The sequence below is a fragment of the Camelus dromedarius genome, chromosome 5 (assembly GCF_036321535.1).
Source record: "Camelus dromedarius isolate mCamDro1 chromosome 5, mCamDro1.pat, whole genome shotgun sequence".
NCBI classification, from domain to species: domain Eukaryota; kingdom Metazoa; phylum Chordata; class Mammalia; order Artiodactyla; family Camelidae; genus Camelus; species Camelus dromedarius.
This window is the reverse complement of record NC_087440.1, coordinates 40,174,304-40,192,685: the sequence shown is the minus strand read 5'-3', so window position 1 is coordinate 40,192,685 and position 18,382 is coordinate 40,174,304. Positions and strand designations below refer to the sequence as shown.

Genomic DNA, 18,382 nt, shown 5'->3' with positions numbered 1-18,382 from the left:
GTAGGAAAGCAGTATAAGGAAAAATGGACACTTCATACAGTTATGGTGGGAATGTAAATTACTACATCATTTTTAGAGAGTATTTTGGGAATGTGTATTTAAAACTTTTGACATAACAATCACACATCTAAAAAATAATCAGGGATATTTTAAAAAATTTAACTACTAGGATGCGCTTTACTTTTTTTTTTTTAATAGCAAACCAAAGCATAAACAATGTCAATTTCAAACAATGGTGATTGGTTAAATGTACATCTTGCTGAATGCATACTATGCAGTTATTAAAATTTATGCTGAAGAATAGAAATAAATATATTTAACAATATGACATTACAAAGTATGATCTTTTTAAAATTTTACTTTGCTTTGGGATGAGGTAATTTGGTTCATTTATTTATTTATTATTGTTATTGTTTTTATTTGATGGAGGTACTGGGGATTGAACCCAGGACCTTGTGCATGCCAGGCATGCACTCTACCACTGAGCTATACCCTCCACCCATGATAGTTCCTTGTTATCAATCATAAAATATATCTTGAGAACTTTGCCCAGAAAGGAAGGCTCAGATATTAATGAACAACTTTATTATTTCAAGGTTGGGTTCTCTACTTATGTGTTTTTTTCAGCTTTTGATTTTAACTACATAATTACTGTGTGTCTTTGTTGATAATTTTAGTTGGTTGCTCATATCTTAAATCCTGTGTTTTTTTTTTCCAGAACTAATGATTTTAAATGTTGGCATTTGAGCATGTTTCTGTGCAGTGTTCCTGGACTTGGCTTAAACATTGAAATTTAAAATCCTTGGTTCATGATCAGAAGCATTTGAAGTCAACCTATGTGACACTTCTTGACCTTTGTCGCAAGGACACACCTGACCTTCCTACTGGTTGTGTATAAATCCCAGGCATTAATTGTAGCTCCACTCTTCTCTCTCCACCTAAGAAGTGGCACATTGTAGGCATTACCTTCAAACCAAAAACAAAGTATTAGGAAATATTGGCACTTTTTATCAGCAGCAAGTTACTGGAACATTCCTCCTGACACTTCATCGCACTACACTGACACCACATGATGCCTCATGACTCCTAGTGAAAAACATCCCCCTAGGAAACAAAAAACAAAAGACAAAAAATAAAGTCATCCCTGTCATGTTGGAGAATAACCCTTCTTGGAGCAATAATTTAACCTCTCTATGCCTCAGTTCTCCTGACATACAAAATGAAAGCTACAAGTTCTCGTGAAAATATCTGGAAGTTTAACATTATTGTTTTGAGAGCTTCGATTCAATAAGATAGGACGGGAGGGAATCAAATGTGGAGAGCCTGGAATCATAGGCTGAGGAGTTGGACCTTCATTTAATGGAGACTTCTGAAGATTATTAACAGGGTAATAGCATAATCATGAATATCTGTGTCTTAGGAGGAAAACTGGCAGCAGTGTATAGAATGGTAAGAGAGAGATAGAAATAGTCTGAGAGTATTGTAAAGAGTCAGACAAGAGATGCTGAGGGTAATTGCTGTGGAAAGGGATTGGGAGGAGGAATGAGACCAGTTTAAGAGGTAAGGCCAGATAATCAATTACAGAGACAATAAGATTTGGTTACTAAATGGTGTGACGAGTGAGGGAGAGGAAGGAAGGATTTGAATGGGACTTTGAGGTTTCAGGCCTGAATATCTGAAGATGCTAATGCCATTAACTGAATGGAAGCCAACATTGCTTGTGGGCACGTGTGTGTAACAGGAGAAGTGGGGCAGGGGTTAAGGAATGATTCTGTCATATCTCAGTTTCCTGTAGACACCCTTGTGGTGCTATACAGCTGGACAGTTAGAGTAGGTCTGGAGACATTCCTTGGTGTAAAGGAAAGGAATACTCTTGTAATGTGAACAGCTCGTTTTTATAGTGCTCAACCATTAGCGCCCCAAACCCTGAAATAGTTATTACCTCACCAGCAGTAAAAGCTTGATTACAGCCCCTGGCTGATGACTGTATGAAGGGCCTTGGTTCCCACAGCTTCTACTGGCAAAATGTTAATTGTGATTAATTATCGTGTGGCACCATACAAAGACTAGATGATTTTCTGTGGCTTCAGGAGGGCTTTTGCTTGGTTTTACACGGCTTGCCTCAGGGAAGGAAGTGGACAGCTCCCCGGTGGCCTTCAGCCCTTCCCGGGTCAGAGCCGACCAGCCGCGAGCTGTCCCCAGTCATGTGAGTCTGGGCCACCCCGTCCCTCTCGGTCGCAGGTGCTTCGACCTTGGGCGGGAGCCCCGCTTTCCTTCTTCCGCCCTCTCGAACCCCAGCCCAGCGCCGGCGCGGGGCGGGGCGGGGCGGGGCCGGGCTGCTCTGAGGCCCCGCCGCCGGTCCCGCCCCGCTTGCTGCCGCCGGCTCCCTCCGGCCCCGCGGTGCGGTGCGCGCCTGCGCTGGCCCTCGCCTTGGAGCAGCCATGATGGTGGGTGTTCTCCGCGGCGCCGAGCCCCGGGCGCGCGGTGGGGGCGGCGGGCGCGGGGCGGGCGCGGGGGCCGCGCCGGACTGGCACTAATGTCTCCTTTTGTGTCTCCCCCACTCCACCCTCTCCCCCGGCGCGCCGGGCCCCGCCGACCTCGCAGGAAGGCCTGGACGACGGCCCCGACTTCCTCTCGGAGGAGGACCGCGGAGTAAGTTCTGCTTCCTTCTCGTTCGCGGGACCCTCCCTTCCCCGCTTTGGTCCTGGGGTGTGGGACGGGAGGGGGTCCCCGGCCGCGCGGTACCCCCTCCCCGCCAGCCTCCTTTCGATTTCCTCGCCGCACCGTGCCCCGCCCTCTTGCAGCCCTTCCTCTCTCTGGGCCGTTCGGTTCTGATTTCCCGGGAACCCGCGGCCGCTCGGCTCCCGCCCGGGCTCGGCCCCTCGGGTGGACCTACTCTCCCGCCCAGGTCCGGGTGCAGGTGGGGAAGTGAAGGTGGTGGCTGGAACTGAACCACCCCCCACCCCCGCCACGCTGGGTGCTATGAAAACCCATTGTCAGACCTTCCTGTCTGAACCCTCAGTTTCCCCTTGGGAACCTTTCGAACCCGCTCCCGCCTACTCTTGTCTCCCTCTAAAACATAGTAGTACCGACTTGTTCTAAATTACCCTTTTGCGAAGGATTTTTACAGTCCCCGAATCTTTAACCTTTCTCAAATATCCTACCAGATTTTGCAAAGTGCTGGCAGCTCGCAATACCTTTACTTTTCTGAATATCCAAAAAATAATGTTTTGCAGAGTTCCCTTGGTAATTTGAAGCAAATTGCATTTCACTTAAGAAAGGGCCTTCAGGGCTCCTATTCTTCCCTCCCACTCTCTCCCCGTATTTACCTTGGCCGAAGGCTGGTAATCTGTATAGTAACTTGTACAAGTGAGCGCTTGAAAAATATTGATAAATGATGTTTGCAGCTCAGCAAGGTTCGGTGGTTCCTTCACATTTATCAGCCTGCACTTTAGTTTTCCGTTTTGCGTTTACGTATTTATCTTAGCTAGCGTTAGAGACACATCTGTTAGTCGATTTTTGGCAGGTGATAAAATACTGTTATAGAATGTTAATACTATTTTTTTAAATAAGAGATAAGGTAGTTAGTATTACCTGATGACCTTTATAAAGCTTTAAAATGGTAAGAAAGATGCAGAGGTTGCTGCATACTTTTATAAATGATGAGTTAATTTCTCAGTTTACACCAAAGCATCATTAAAAATTTCTAGGTAGAGCAAAAGCATATATAGGACTTCTGGTTATTTCTAAGAATTTTAGCTTCTAGTGACTTAACACAAAGTGTGTGTGTATGAAGGTGTATATGTATCTTCTGGGATAAGGTAGTGGAGTTAGATGACCACTTGTAAGTTATATTTTGGATTTTAAGATAGGGGTAACCAGCAGAGTTCTTTAGTGAAATGAGAAGAACTGATTATAGCACAAACTCATTTTTCTAAATATAAAGCTTATGGCTTTCTTTATTTAGATAACAACTTTGTGTCTTATATTTGCGGTCTACCAGGAAAGGCAAATAGGATTTGCTTTCTTGTAAAATCTGACTAATTTTCAGTGGAAGTATTGATTTTTTTGAGTATTAGTGTTGGTGTGAAAAATAGAGTATTTTCTGGTGAATGTTTGTATTCCAGGCTTTAGGCCTTTGGTGAGATTTTCTTAATGGAGCTGTAACCACTGAAGTAATGTGCCCAAAAACTTTTTTTATTTATTACAAAATTAAAGGAAGAGGGAGACAAAGAGCATGCCTGACCAGGTTCTTATTAGAATCTTGTAGGTGAAATTTTTAATATGAAAATGGAAAAAACATTGCCATGAATTTTAAAGTGTTTAGAATGTCATGATGAATATATTTACATGTCCAGTTCTTCCTTATTTTTGTCCTGGAACTGGGTGAATCATAGTAATAATTATAGCTGGGCACTGTGTTAAACACTGTATAAGCATTGTTTCATTATATCCTCTCATCATCCTTGTGAAGGTTGATGGGGTATATAACTCAGTGGCAGAGTGCATGCTTATCATGCACAAGGTCCTAGATTCAATTCTCAGTACCTGCATTAAAAAAGAATTACAGAAAAAAGTCCTTGTGAAGCTTCTAGTATCCCCCTTTTACAGATGAGAAAGCTGAACCTCAGAGAAACCAAGTAAATAGTCTGAAGTCACATAGCCAATGAGTGGGAGAGGTGGACTTTAAGCCGTGTTGCTGACATCCAAGCCAGTGCACATATTTCTCAGAGTCGCCTTAAAACACTTGCATCAGGGTCACCTGGGGTGTTTGAAGAACAAAAGTCAAAAGTTTCTGGGTCCGCGCCCTAGTGAATCAGTCTCTTGAGGTTGGGAGGACAGACAGCTACTTTTTTAACAAGCAAGAAGGTTCTGTTGTACACCGAAGTTTGATTATGGCTGCACGAGGTTATCCTGCTATTCCCTCATTTCAGGGACAGAAATTTCAGGCCTGTTTAAATTTCTTTATATTGTGTTTGTCCTGATAGAAATAGATTGCCATAAATAGATGAGAACTTTTAGGCATTGCACTTTTAGTTAGATTGTCTTGTTCATCCTTTTAAGAAAGTCTTGATAGAGAAAAGGCATGAAGTACATATTTGATATGAATTGCAGAGGGGACATCACAGATTCAAAAATTGTAAACATTTCATTCAAAGCAGCAATTAAGCAAAATTAAAGTCAGTATTTTAAAATACATTTTTAAGCAGCATTAAATTTTCATTATGGTATTCACAACAGAAAAGACTCTTAAGGCCTTAAGAAAATGCTATTTTGTGAGAAACTTAAAAAGCAGACTTTAAGAATACACAGTATTGAAAATTATTGGTCACTTTTTGATCTCCGGTCACATAATAGGGTATTTTTTTCTTTCCCAAATGAAGGACAGTAACATATTATTTAGTAAACAAATGAGCCCTTTGAACTGGACACATTTTGCTCTGACATGCTTGTTAAATAAGAGCAGTAGGTCCCAGCGTGATGGCATAAATCTCTTAGCATTTGATTTGAATTCTAAATATGTTTATTGTTTTCAGAATTACTTCAGGTGGAGTAACCAGCTCTGCTGGACTCCTAGCTTAGCTCCTCCCCCTGTATTCCGCATCTTCATTAAAGTCATCATTTTCCAGGCGTGCCAGCAAGAAACCTCTGCATCATACCCTTCATCCCCACACCAGAACAGTCACGGAGGTCAGAAAATTTCACCTCAGAAACGTTGTTTAGCCCATCTTTCGTTCACGTGGCCCCAGTTAAGGTCCCTGTTGTTTCTTGCCTGGGTTGCCGCAGTACCTGTCATTGCTCTCTGTCTCCAGTCTCTTTGCTTTCCAATCCAGACTTCATATCCCTTCTAGCGGCTTGACTAAATGATTAGATCATATGGCTTCACTAGGCACAAGGACTTACTTGGACCTAGCTCTTTTCACAGTCAGGTGCCAACTCTAGGCTAGTGTTGAACACTGTTAATAACTCTTTCTGCCTGGCTTCATTTCTCAAGATGCCCCACCCCCTACACACACACTGTAGGCATATTCTAGTCTACTAGTCATTGCCCAAGCACCTCTGCACTTTAATGGCTGCTTTATGCATACTTTTCAGTGTGGTGGAGTGTTTCCCCCCTCACTTTTTTTTTTTGTGATATTTGACTTATCTTTTAAGTCTTGGCCCAGATGTTTGCATTTTCTTTTGTACCTACACAGCATTTAGCTCGAACACATTCCACATTTATTGGTAGTTATTTCAGATAAAAATGTGACATAGATTTTAGTGGCAGAGGATAAGATGAATGTTTTCAGAGGAGGAGGAGAAAGTTCCTGCCCTGGACCCACCGCAGTGTGATGAGGGACTTACGGTAAAGTGCTGTGGGTGTACAAAGGAGAGTGTTCAACTATGGGGGAAGAGTGGTGGAGAAGACAGTGAGAGCTGCACACTGATGAAGCTTTTGCTGCATGCCAGGAACTTCCGTATATTTATTCAATTCTCAACCCCCTGTGAAGTAGCTGCTACCATTACTCCTACTTTGGAAAGGAAAAGTGAGGTTTGGAGAAATTAAATAACTTTGCCCAAATTCATACAGCCAGTATGAGCTGGATTCAGACTCATGGAGACTAGCTTTAGGTCCTGGGCTGTTAACCACTGTGCTATCAGCTAAAGGAGCTAAGCCTTAAATGTTGATCAGGGGTTTTGTAGGCTCCCAAGGAAGGGGACAGCTTGCCAGCAGAGAGGATAGCAAGTGTAGGTCATTTGGTTCCACCTGGAGCATTTGTTCTTCTTGGAAGCAGGAGTGGTTGTGGGTGGCACAGATAGAGTATAAAGTGCGTACTGATGAAGACTCCAGGCAGTGGGAAGTCCTGAGGGGTCTTAAGCTGGGAAGGACTTTTACCCAGATGAAAACAGCATTGTAGATGGTGTGGAAGGTGGATTGATTCTTCCTTTCAGAAAGCAGAGAAATCAGTTAACAGGCTGTTGCAGCAGTCCACATGAGAAATGTTGAAAGCAGAACTAAGGCAGTTGGAAGAGGGGTTGAAGGAGAGTACATAACAAAGAGATGTTTAGGAGATAGAGTGAACGGGGCATAGTGACTGAATAAATACGTGGGCTCGGCAGAGGAGAAGATGAGGAGTACAGGAGAGAAGAGCGGAGTTAGAGGGTAGATAGTAAGTCTGGTTTTCAGGTATGTTGGATTTGAAGTGCTTATGGAGTATCTAATCCCTTCCCTGCCAAGCTAGGATGTAAGGTCTGAAAGGGTGAGGACTGTCTTTTCATTGCTCTCTCCCTGGCACCTCAGACAGTGGTTGGCCGTTAAAGGCACTCCATTGTTTAATAAGTAAATACATACAGGTGGATACGTCTAGTTGGTAACTTGAAATTATGATTGAGAACTTAAGAAAAGGAGGTGTGAGTTGAAGATATAAATGTAGGAGTTATTAGTCAAGAAGGTCTGAGATTACCAAGGCCAGATAGTACCCAGGGGAAACAACATTCAGAGGCCAAATGGGGGAAATGGGCTAACTGATGGGGCTGAGATGCGTAGGCAGAGAATGAGAGGAGTCCCCAGAAGTTGAGAGAATTTTAAGGAAAGGCAAAATACTGAAGAGAGGTCGAGAAGACTGAGAAGTATTAGATTTGGGAAGTAGGGCTTACTCTGTGGAGGCTTTGTGAGTTCATGTGACTAGAAGAACAGTGTATGAGCAGGTCCTAGAGCAGACGGGAAGATTCCACACTCACATAGCCAGGAAGCTCAGCTCTTCACTGGACACCACTTCTGAGAATGCAGAGAAGATGGTGAGTCCAGATCTGTTTGTAGGAAGTCTTATTGAAGAGTCCAAGGGAAAAACAGCTGCTGGTGTTTCTTGAGGGTGTGGGTGGCAAGTCCACTTGTTGAGCATCTGGGGTGGGAATGGTGGTAGAGGGTTGAGTGATGGTGGTAAAGGTTTGGAGTAGTTGCTACGGGAATCAGAAGGGGAGCTGAGCAGATTGGCTCAGGACTGCTGAGTGGTTTTAAGAGCCTAATATAGTTTAGAGACTAGTAATTTGTAGTAGACAAGTACAAGTGGTTGTGACTTTCCTCTACCCACACTCAGCTCAAAGCAAAAGAAGCTGATGGTTGAATTGATCCTGCGTGTGGGAATTGCACGCCAGGTATGGCAGAAGAGCAGTGGGATTTGACAAGACCGGTGAGAAAGGCATTGGAGTGACAGCATGTGACCAGTAATGTTTTGTTGTTTCTGGAATGGTAGATGAAAGGCAGCCTGGTTGCAAATGCTAGTTCTCAGAAAGTTTATGTATAATCAACCATTGATTTGACTGCTGGGTATACAGGGTTTACAGTAATAATGGAAATAATGTTTTACAGGACTTCAAAATCATGACTGGGCTAAGAGTTAAATAGATTTAAATTTTGGCCTGAATTAGTGAACTTAACAGAATTTACTTCTCTGGGGTTTTTTCACTGATTGCACTGTAATTACCTAAAAATAATTTTTTAGCCCAGATATGGTTCCCACCTTTCTTTCTACTCTTCCCTCCTTTCCATTCAACAGGTATTTGTTGAGGGCCACCACTGAGAATGTAGCAGTGAGCAAAAACAAGCACAAACCTGTGTCCTCATAGAACTGACATTCTAGTCAGGGAAGACTGTTAGTAAATAAAATGTAGTAGATGGTGTACAAGTCCTATGGAAAAAAAGAGGGAGAGAATAGGGATTGTTTGGAGGTGGGGGTGTTGAGCCACAGTTTTAGATCGGGTGGCCGGGAAAGGCCTTCCTGAGGTGACATCTCAGTGGGGACCTGAGGGAATTGAGGGAGTGAGCCTACAGTTAGGCACCTGGGGTGTTAGAAGTGTTGCGGGCAGAGGGAACGGGGGGGGGGGGGGGGGTGCAAGACCTCCTGAGGCGGCGGCATTCCTGTGAGTTCCAGGAGTGCCAAGGAGACGTGTGGCAGGGCTGCAGTGGGCCAGAAGAACAGGGCCGGGGGGCCGCTCTAAGGACTTTGGCTTGTCTCCAAGTGGGAACCCCTTAGGTTTTGAGCAGAGGAATGATTTCTAGTTTAATGGGATCGTGCTGATGGTTTTGTAGGGCAGAAGCAAGAAACCAGTTGGGAGGCTGTTGCAGTAATCATTTATTTTCCTTCTTCCATCCATCCATCTCTGTACATGTACTTTTCTGGCAAAAGATAAACAACTAATTATTTTAGGAGTGTCGTAGGTAAATATTTTGATGTGTAAACACATCAGTGTAGTAAACTAGTCGTGAGTGTCTTCTTTACTAAATGATTATATGTGAAGAATTACTCTATCAGTAGTAGGGCAGTGTCTTTACATTTTTTTCCTAAGGCTATTATTGTATTTCTGTTGCTTCATCCATTTTTCTCTTCCTGGTCTTTCTCTTGGCCATGACACAAAGGTTTAACCTAGTCAGTCTCTGACAAAAGAAAGTACAGTTCATTGGCCCAGATAAGGATTAAACCAGTGAATGTAGTCTAATTAGAATTTTCTCAGACAAACTGACTTCACTAGTTGCAGAAAGTTAATTAAATGTTGACAAATCACAAGTTATTTGCTTTGACTCTTACCCTTAGTACAAACTGTCTAGAATTATTAACTTTTCTCTAAAGAAAGAAGAAAATCTGTGTGCCTTTTATGTAATTAACATTAAATTTACAATATATTTTATTAAATCTAAGGTGCAATTGATTGGAAGATATATTTTCTTTTTATGTACCAAGAAGAAAGAAAAAATATTGCTAGTTAAACTGCAGTTTGTCATCAATTGCAAGGCATCCCTATTTCAGATACATTAAAATGTGGAAAATATGCATCTGGAATGGTGAAATATGATAGCAGATTAGCTTTCAGTGAAAGTTTTGTGTTGGCATGGGCAGTGATTTTATTGGCTGGCCAGCCCTGATGTGTGTGAAACAAAGGTTATTGTCAAACAAAATAATCTTTCTCCATCTGCTCAGCAAATGGAGAAAAATTATTTGAGGTATGAAGTGTATATAGGAACTGACCACAGGAAGATGCAGTATCAAAATGAATGCTTTACTCACAGTGAAAAAAAGTGACAATGAATATGTATATGTTCATGTATAACTGAAAAATTGTGCTCTACATTGGAATTTGACACATTGTAAAATGACTATAATGCAATAAAAAAAAGTTAAAAAAAAAAGAATGCTTAGCTGAACTTACTATGAAATAGAAATTAAAGGAGTTAGAATCTTACCATTAGCCTTTTGCTATAACTACATCTGTGACTTATGTCATTTTCCTGAGATCAGTGCTAGAACTCAGTTGTTAAAAGAGTGAAAAAGACAAATGGTATTGAATTAATAGCTGTTAAGGCAATATATGAATTGAGGCTTTAATATGGTGTGCAAGAGAGAATTTACAGAAGAGTTAGAAAGTAAGGAAGCAGAGGAATAAAAGCAAAGAAGGGAACTTCTGGGGCTGATGGAAGTGTTCCATATCTTGATTATGGTGGTGATTTTAGGGATGTAATCTATACATTTGTTAAAACTCTTCAAACTAGACACTTAAAATCTCATTTCACTGAATGTAAACCATACCTAAAAAAAAAGTAGAATATAATACCCGAAGTGGGAAATACATAATGTAAAGTATTTTTTATTGATGAGTTACAATTTTAAAAAGCCAAGTGTAGTTTCATCAGACAAAATAAAACAAAAAGAGGGAAACTGTTGTTTGGTGTGTACAAGGATAAGGAAGTAGAGGAGAGAGAAATATTTTAGTAATTTGAAATAATCTTTAATTGGAAGAATAATAGCTAATTCATATGTCAAAATCCTGAAAGGTGTGTTTCCAAATTGACTGCAATGGTTAAAAAATAAATAAATATGAAAACTAAAATATACTTAGAGATATGAAAACTGGCAAAAATATTTTACATAATCATTAAAAAGAAAATACTAGCAGTTGAGATGAAGTTTTGACAGAATGTAAAGGCAGAGACAACCTGGAAAATCTAGGCTAGTGTTCCCAAATAGAGTTTTAAAAAGGCTCATTCTGAAGATTCTGTTATGATATGTTTGTGGTAGGGCCTGAGAGTCTGTGTTTTTTAAAAGCTTTTAGGTTGAACCTCATCAGTTGTATTTGAGAAATGCTAGACTAGGCAGCGAAAATGTAAGAAATTAAAGCTGCCGAAGTTATTATTCCAAAAACCATATGGTAAATATATTACTTTAAAACTTGTGGCTGCCGTAACAAATTACCACGAACTTAATGGTTAATACAACAGAATTTTATTCTCTCACAATTCTGCAGGCCCAAAGTCCGAAATCAGTATCACTGAGCTGAAATCAGGGTGTTGGCAGGGCCATGCTCCCTGAGGTTCTAGCGAAGAATTAATTACTTGCCTCTTCCAGCTCTGGTGGCTGCCTGCAGTCCTTGGCTTGTGGCTTTATCACTCTGATCTCTGCCTCTGTAGTTAAGTTGCCTTCTCTTCTGTCTGTATCAGACCTCCTTCTCCCTCCCTTTATAAGGATACTTGTAATTGCATTTAGGGCCCACCTGGATAATATAGGGTAATCTCCCCAACCTCATGATCCTTACTTAAGCCTGCAAAAACCTTTTTTTTTTTTTTTTTCACCATATAAGTTACAGGTTCCAGAGATTTGGATGTGGATGTCTTTTGGGGAGCTATAATTCAGCCTGCCACAATAAATATCTTAAAAGTGGTCTGACTGTTAGTAAAGAGAAATAAGGAAACAGATTGATTGCTTTTTTCTTTTTTTTTTTTTTTAAGGAAACATTTCCTAGGCTAGAATTAAAGTAAGAGGTTAGAGAAGAGGTAGGAAGGACAGTTTGAAGACCTGATAAGACTAAATAAAAGCAAGAAAACCAAAGAACAGTCTTCTGTAATGTTTCCAGTATAACAGAAGCAATAAAGATAATTAGAAAATGAAAAAGAAAACTTCTTTGTAATTCAAGACAACCTTTAATCTCATTTCTTTTATTGGACAGTGGGCTACATTGAGTACAATAGCAATTTTTAAAACATTTAAAAATGTTTTTGTGTAAGTTTATAGTATTAATTTTTTGAAATATGATTACTAATTGAAATTTAACTTAATATAAACTTATTAAAGTTATCAATAAAGTTTTTGTTACAGCCAATCATAGATGGTATCATGCAGTTTAACAGTGTTTTATTTCTTCTGTGACTCTTAAGTTAGATTGTATGTAATGGTATTTATTTTTTAAAAGCATGTCTATTTGATACAGAACCAATAGCGCAAATATGAGATAGTATACTACTGTCATTACTAATAAACAAGCCTATTTAATGAAAAACTTCACAAAATTCATCTTTTAATCACAGGATTTCTGTTTAAAGAAGGCTTACTTTTTTCTTGTTTATAAAGGTAATACATATTGTGGAAAGTTCGGAGAATAAAGAAATATATAAAGAAGAAAATCCACTGCTATTCACATTTTGTTGTATTTCCGTAAGCCTTTTATGTATGCATTTTTTTTAAAGAATATAATTGAGATCATAGACTATAAACAGTTTTGCTTCCAGCATTTTCCCCGTTTACATTGTAATTGAAATTTGAAATGCTAATGAGTAAGTGAGATTCCAAAATCAGTCCTGGGTTTTACAACTAGACTGTTTGAGGCAGACTAGTTAGATTTTAAATATTTCATATCTTTGCAGCTAGCTAAGACTTTATTTTGTTTTTTAGTGTATTTGCTTCTTTTGTTAGTCTCCAAATTACCCAAAGATGTTAGAATGTTTGTTTAAAGAGGAAGAAAAGTGGATGAAATTTGAGAGTTATAAGTAGAATTATGATCATAAGTGGAAAAGTCTTCTCATAGATGAGTTAAGTAGAAGCACTAATTAGAGAATATACCCAATTCTTCTAATGTATTAAAGCTTATAGAGTAAAATCTAATTTATATCACAGGAGTTAGTTACCGAGTATTTATTATATGTTAGCATTTTTCTTAGCACTTTACATATATATAATACATATGTGTAATATGTTTAACTATGATTAATAGTTTCATTGTATAGTCCTGAATTAAAGTAAGCAATGGAGTTAAAAAGATTGGCCAATATTCTTTTTATTATTTTTCTTGTTCTTAAAGGTAGATACATTCTTTGTCTGTCTTTCTTTCTTTCTTTCTTTCTTTCTTTCTTTCTTTCTTTCTTTCTTTCTTTCTTTCTTTCTTTCTTTCTTTCTTTCTTTTTAATTGAGTTATAGTCAGTTTACAATGTGTGAATTTCTGGTGTACAGCACAATTTTTCAGTCATACATGAATATCCATATGATATACTCTTTAATTTTAGAATATTTGAACTTTTTAAGGACTGTCTTCTTGGAAAATAGTTTTTTTGGGGGGGGGGGGGTGAAACCGTAATGAATTGTGACTTAGCACATTGACTCATACAAAGCATAGTTGAATGGTGCAGAATGAAAATTAGTTAAGATAATAACATACCCAAAGCACCCCCCCAAAAAAAAAATATATATATATATATGTGTGTAGATTAAATGAACTTGAGTACTTTATTAGATTTAAGAATCTTTTGTTATTTTAGTTTTGTTCTGTTTTTGTATTGTCTTATTGTATGGGAGAAGAATGAAATTATATAAACGCCTGTAGAATTTTCATTGAGGTATTATTTTTTTTTTTCTAGCTTAAAGCAATAAATGTAGATCTTCAGAGTGATGCTGCTCTGCAGGTGGACATTTCTGATGCTCTTAGTGAGAGAGATAAAGTAAAATTCACTGTGCACACAAAGGTAAATGGGGTTTTGTACTTGTATTATTTTTGGCTATCTATTGTGCTGATGTTACATACATAATATGTTAACTAGAATTTTGGTTTTGAACATAATTAGAAATTGTATTTTAGTTTTTAATTCATTACTGCTATTTTAACAAAAAAGTTTTAGGGAAGTGTACTTTTAAAGATTAACATTTGAGAATCATAGAACTTAGACATAATGTAAATTTAATTTTCTCCAGACTTTTAGTGGTATCTTGTATTCTTGTTGTTTTCAGTTTTGTTGCATTCCTTCAATCAGATTACTGTCTTACAAATTCCTTTTTAGATTTCAGTTCTCAGGCACATTTTCATATTGTGATCTGTTCTCCTTTGTTTTAATAGTTGAGTTTGATGCATTAATAGGGTAACTCTTAAATAATGGTAGAAGTACAGTGTAAGAGGCTGTCAGCTTATTTTCTCAAAGATTCCAAGGTAATTTTTTGTCTCCGTGTCTCAGGGTTTTCATAATCTTTCATTTAAGACTAATTTAAAAAATAGGATGTAAAATGTTTATTAAAAGCTTTTTAGTGTAACTTTGATTTTTACTTGAGAAAATCTCTTATCCTCACAGAGTTCATTGCCAAATTTTAAACAAAATGAGTTTTCTGTTGTTCGACAACATGAGGAATTTATCTGGCTTCACGATTCCTTCGTTGAAAATGAAGACTATGCAGGTTACATTGTAAGTGTTGAGGTTCCGTTTTAATTCCATTTTCTAGGAAGTGTTTAGATACTTTATTATGTGTTGAAATGTTATTTAGCAGTTTTAGTGAACTGATGTAATTTTTTAAATTGCCAGTTACAAACCATGATCGGCTACCACCCTTTATCCTGTTTGGGAGTGTAGGGTATGGATATGTTATGCTCCCTTATTTAAACTTAAGTTCTACTGTTTATTAGAATTGAAATGGGCTTGTCCTTAGGGTTAGTTAAGGAGATATTGCAAGCCATACTGGTCCTGAACCCTCAGGTAAACATATTTAGAGTTGGAGGGCCCCTTGAGAGGTTATCGAATGTAAATGTGCACCAGATGTTGTAACTCAGCTGTTGACCACGCTCAGATTTCTGAAATTTAGTTTCATTTGATTTCCTTGAAATCTTTCTGACCAGATCCCATCTTCATCCTTGTGGCCCCTCCTTCTCAGTCATTTGCTTCTTTTACTTTTTACAACTCAAGAGTTTGGTCGACAATTGGCAGTGCTTTTTTGTTGTTGTTGTTGTTGTTTTTAATTACCAGCTTCTTTAAAGGATACAACTTGGGAACAGCCAAATGGAAGAGATGCCTAGGATGAGGTGTTTGCTATGCATATTCATTTAGTGTGTAATCAGAGCTTACATACACATTTGAGGACTCTAGGATGCCACATAGGAATCTGCAGACTAAAGTTTGGGAACTACTGTTCTAATACCAGAAAATAATGCTCTGCTCTATTTCTTCTTTGGTGTAAGGGATCTCAGGGATCTTAATTTCTAGAAATTAAGGTCAAATTTTCTAACTTTAATTGGGGTATTCCTGATAGCCAGTTCATTCAGGATGTCTTTAGCTCGCCCAGACAACAGTCTTTTATGGTAGCAGTAGTACAGCTGCGTCAAGAAATAAAATAGTCTTTAAAACTCTAGTGGTTTCGTTCTGTTACAGATCCCTCCAGCACCACCAAGACCTGATTTTGATGCTTCAAGGGAAAAACTACAGAAGCTTGGAGAAGGAGAAGGGTCCATGACAAAGGAAGAATTCACAAAGATGAAACAGGAGCTGGAAGCGTATGTGGTTTTTCTGTTAATTGTGCTTGTTTTAATTCCTTTTTTTTTTCTCTCTTATATCCCATCCTTTTAATTAAATTTCATCACAGTGACCCTTTCTGGAAGATGCAGGTTTAAGCCATACAACCAATGTTAATGATCATGATCAGAGCCTACAGGAAAATTACAGAATAATTGTCTGCACTGTAAAATTCTTTAAATTAATGTTTAAATTGACTCTGGAAATTGAAAACAGAGAATCCAAAAGTTTATACAAAATAATAGAAGGGGAAACAATGGCTTTTTAAAGTAGAATGTAAATTCTTTTTTTTTTTTTTTTTTAATTTATTTACAAGGTCTCTTTTTTCGACAAGTACATACTACCAAAACTTACATTTCTCATAGAAGTGTGCACTGAGCGACTCTGAATGTATTCTGCTTTCTTTTTTTTTAAAAAGTGTGTTTGTGTGTGTGATTTTCCCCCTCTTCTCTGCCTGTGGCTTCTGGCTGAAGGGGAAAAAATAGGAGCAAAGTGATGAGAGAATAGTTTTTAAATGCTTTTTATTAAATAATTTTTAGTTTCATATATACTAGACACGTATTAAATCCTTGGAAAAAAATTGAGATAATTTCTTTTTCATTTTTAGTATATTTACTGAAAATACAGTCTTTCCCCTTTTGTTAAACATTTGAAATAATTTTGGATTTGTTGCATGTTGTTTTTCTGTATTTTGAGAGTTATACAAGGAAATAACTTTCCTTGTATTATCATCACCTCCATCAGTCTTTTTCTGGTCATTTCTCCCCTTTGTACATTTCCTTTTCTCCTGTTCCACTGAATTTCAGTTTTTAAGCATATATTCACACTGCTACTAGACTCCTCTTCAGAATGCTAAACTCTTGACAAAATAAATTAATGAAGTGGATCTTTTTTGTTTAAGTGTGAGGTGACAGACATTTTAAGAATTCTGTCAATACTGAGTGCAAGCAGTAGTCTGATAGCAGACAGACATATTCGTCTATAGTTCATAAGACCGAAAACTGGAAATTAGCAGAACACATTACTATTGAAGAATCTGTGGTTTTCCAGTGGCCCTGATCATGATTCTTTTGTGGTCTGGTTAGGGGTTGGATAACAGAGAACCTGGGGTTTATTCTACTGCTACCTCCATCCTCTGCATCCTTCTTTTTTGTCTTCACTGAATGACTACCCTCACAGAGATCAAACTTCTCCCAACATTGGTCCTGCCGGTTTACTGGTATGTAAAACTTACTCTCCTTGCACGTAGTTGAAGCAAGAATATCGGGCCTTTTCCCTGAGTGTTTTTTCCCCCTCAAACTGACACATATTAGTATATGATCGCTGTGATTCACTGATGATATTAAAGTATTTTAAACAATTCTTCAATGTAATGGCAAAAATTAGTCTCTCCATGGTATGTTCCTTCCTTGTGTGCTTGGGTTATTAGATGAAAATAATTATTAATGTTGAAAATATGTTTACTGAGGTTTAGTTTTTGATTTTTTTTTTTGTATGAAGGTGTTTAAAAGCAGTAATTATCTAGAAATTGAATCATTAAGATTTTACAGTATAATTTGTAGTATACTTTCTCTGGAGCTGAAAACAAACACCCTTATAGTTAGTTACCTTTAACACCAACTTGCATAGGAAGAAGGGTTCATAAAACCTAAAAATATTAACATTTAAATATAATAAATACTATTAACTAGCATGAAGTCTTTTCAGAGCTGGGTTTTATATATTTCCTTAACAGTTCAACTAAAAGCTTTGTTTACATGGATTATATCTCTGTATCTCTAATTTTGCATTCAGAATAATTCAAAGAATATTTGCTGAAAATTGTTGCAGATGATTTTCCAGTTGATGCAGTGTTTTACCTTTAATTTTGTGTATTGTTTCTAGTGAGTATTTGGCGATATTCAAGAAGACTGTGGCAATGCATGAAGTGTTCCTATGTCGTGTGGCAGCACATCCCATTTTGAGAAAAGACTTAAATTTCCATGTCTTCTTGGAGTATAATCAAGATGTGAGTATTGATCAAAGTAGTGATGAAGGTTTATTTTTAAAGAGTCAATGAAAAGGGCAGGGAGTTGTTAGAAAAGACATCAGACCTTTTTTTTTTTTAATAATGTCATTTTTCATGGCAGTTTAAAATGACTTTTTCAGCAGTAATGCAGTATTTCAGTAGAACTTGCGTAGATTAATTGAAGAATCAATGGTAGATCATGTTACTACATGGGATATTGATTTTTATTCTGAATTGTGAACCTCTTAAGAAATAGGGTTATTAAATTGACTAATGTTTCTTAAATTTGAGTTGGATTCTTCTGAAGCCTTATGGAGAATTCCAGAGAGCTGAGAAATTCAAGATTACTTTTGGGTTAATCATTTACTCTTGATCTGTTTAACTGACCTTGAGTGCTGATGGCTTCTAATTTTCCTTCCTCCCTGCCTGAAAACTGTTATAGTGCACAAAGAGAGATTGGGGTGGTTGAGCTGTAAAGATTTCTTCATTCATGATGCTGGAAAAATATTTTTAGTGGATGGGTGATACAAATCTTGGGATCTATATTTGGATGACTCAATTTTAGAAGAAAACAAATGTAAACATAGTGCTTGTTTGCTTACAGGTCAACATTAGGATCAAAGAATTTTGTTTAGGTAAATTTTCCCTTTTGGTTTGGTGTTAGTGAATATGACAAAGTATCCTAAGTCTAGCAGTAGAGAAAACCCTTTCTTTAAAAGGGTATGAAGTGTAACTCGAAATCGCAGAAATGTAGCACTTTACCATAGGTACTTTCACAAGAATAAATGTGGTGCTTGCCTGTT

At 38.0% G+C, this 18,382-nt stretch overlaps 1 protein-coding gene and 1 non-coding gene across 2 annotated transcripts in view; one reads left to right on the top strand and one right to left on the bottom strand.

Moving 5' to 3' along the window:
- Nucleotides 1-424: 424 nt before the first annotated feature.
- TRNAA-GGC (transfer RNA alanine (anticodon GGC)) lies at nucleotides 425-497 on the bottom strand. The gene has a single exon. It is a non-coding gene; the product is annotated as a tRNA-Ala (tRNA).
- Nucleotides 498-2,368: 1,871 nt separating this feature from the next.
- SNX6 (sorting nexin 6) overlaps nucleotides 2,369-18,382 on the top strand; it is a 41,731-nt gene continuing 25,717 nt past the window's right edge. Inside the window, exons 1-6 of the mRNA XM_031453566.2 lie at nucleotides 2,369-2,447; nucleotides 2,605-2,652; nucleotides 13,661-13,765; nucleotides 14,363-14,473; nucleotides 15,431-15,552; nucleotides 17,456-17,579. Coding sequence (XP_031309426.2) covers nucleotides 2,442-2,447; nucleotides 2,605-2,652; nucleotides 13,661-13,765; nucleotides 14,363-14,473; nucleotides 15,431-15,552; nucleotides 17,456-17,579 — 516 coding nt within the window. The 5' untranslated portion in view covers nucleotides 2,369-2,441. The remainder of the gene's footprint in view (nucleotides 2,448-2,604; nucleotides 2,653-13,660; nucleotides 13,766-14,362; nucleotides 14,474-15,430; nucleotides 15,553-17,455; nucleotides 17,580-18,382) is intronic.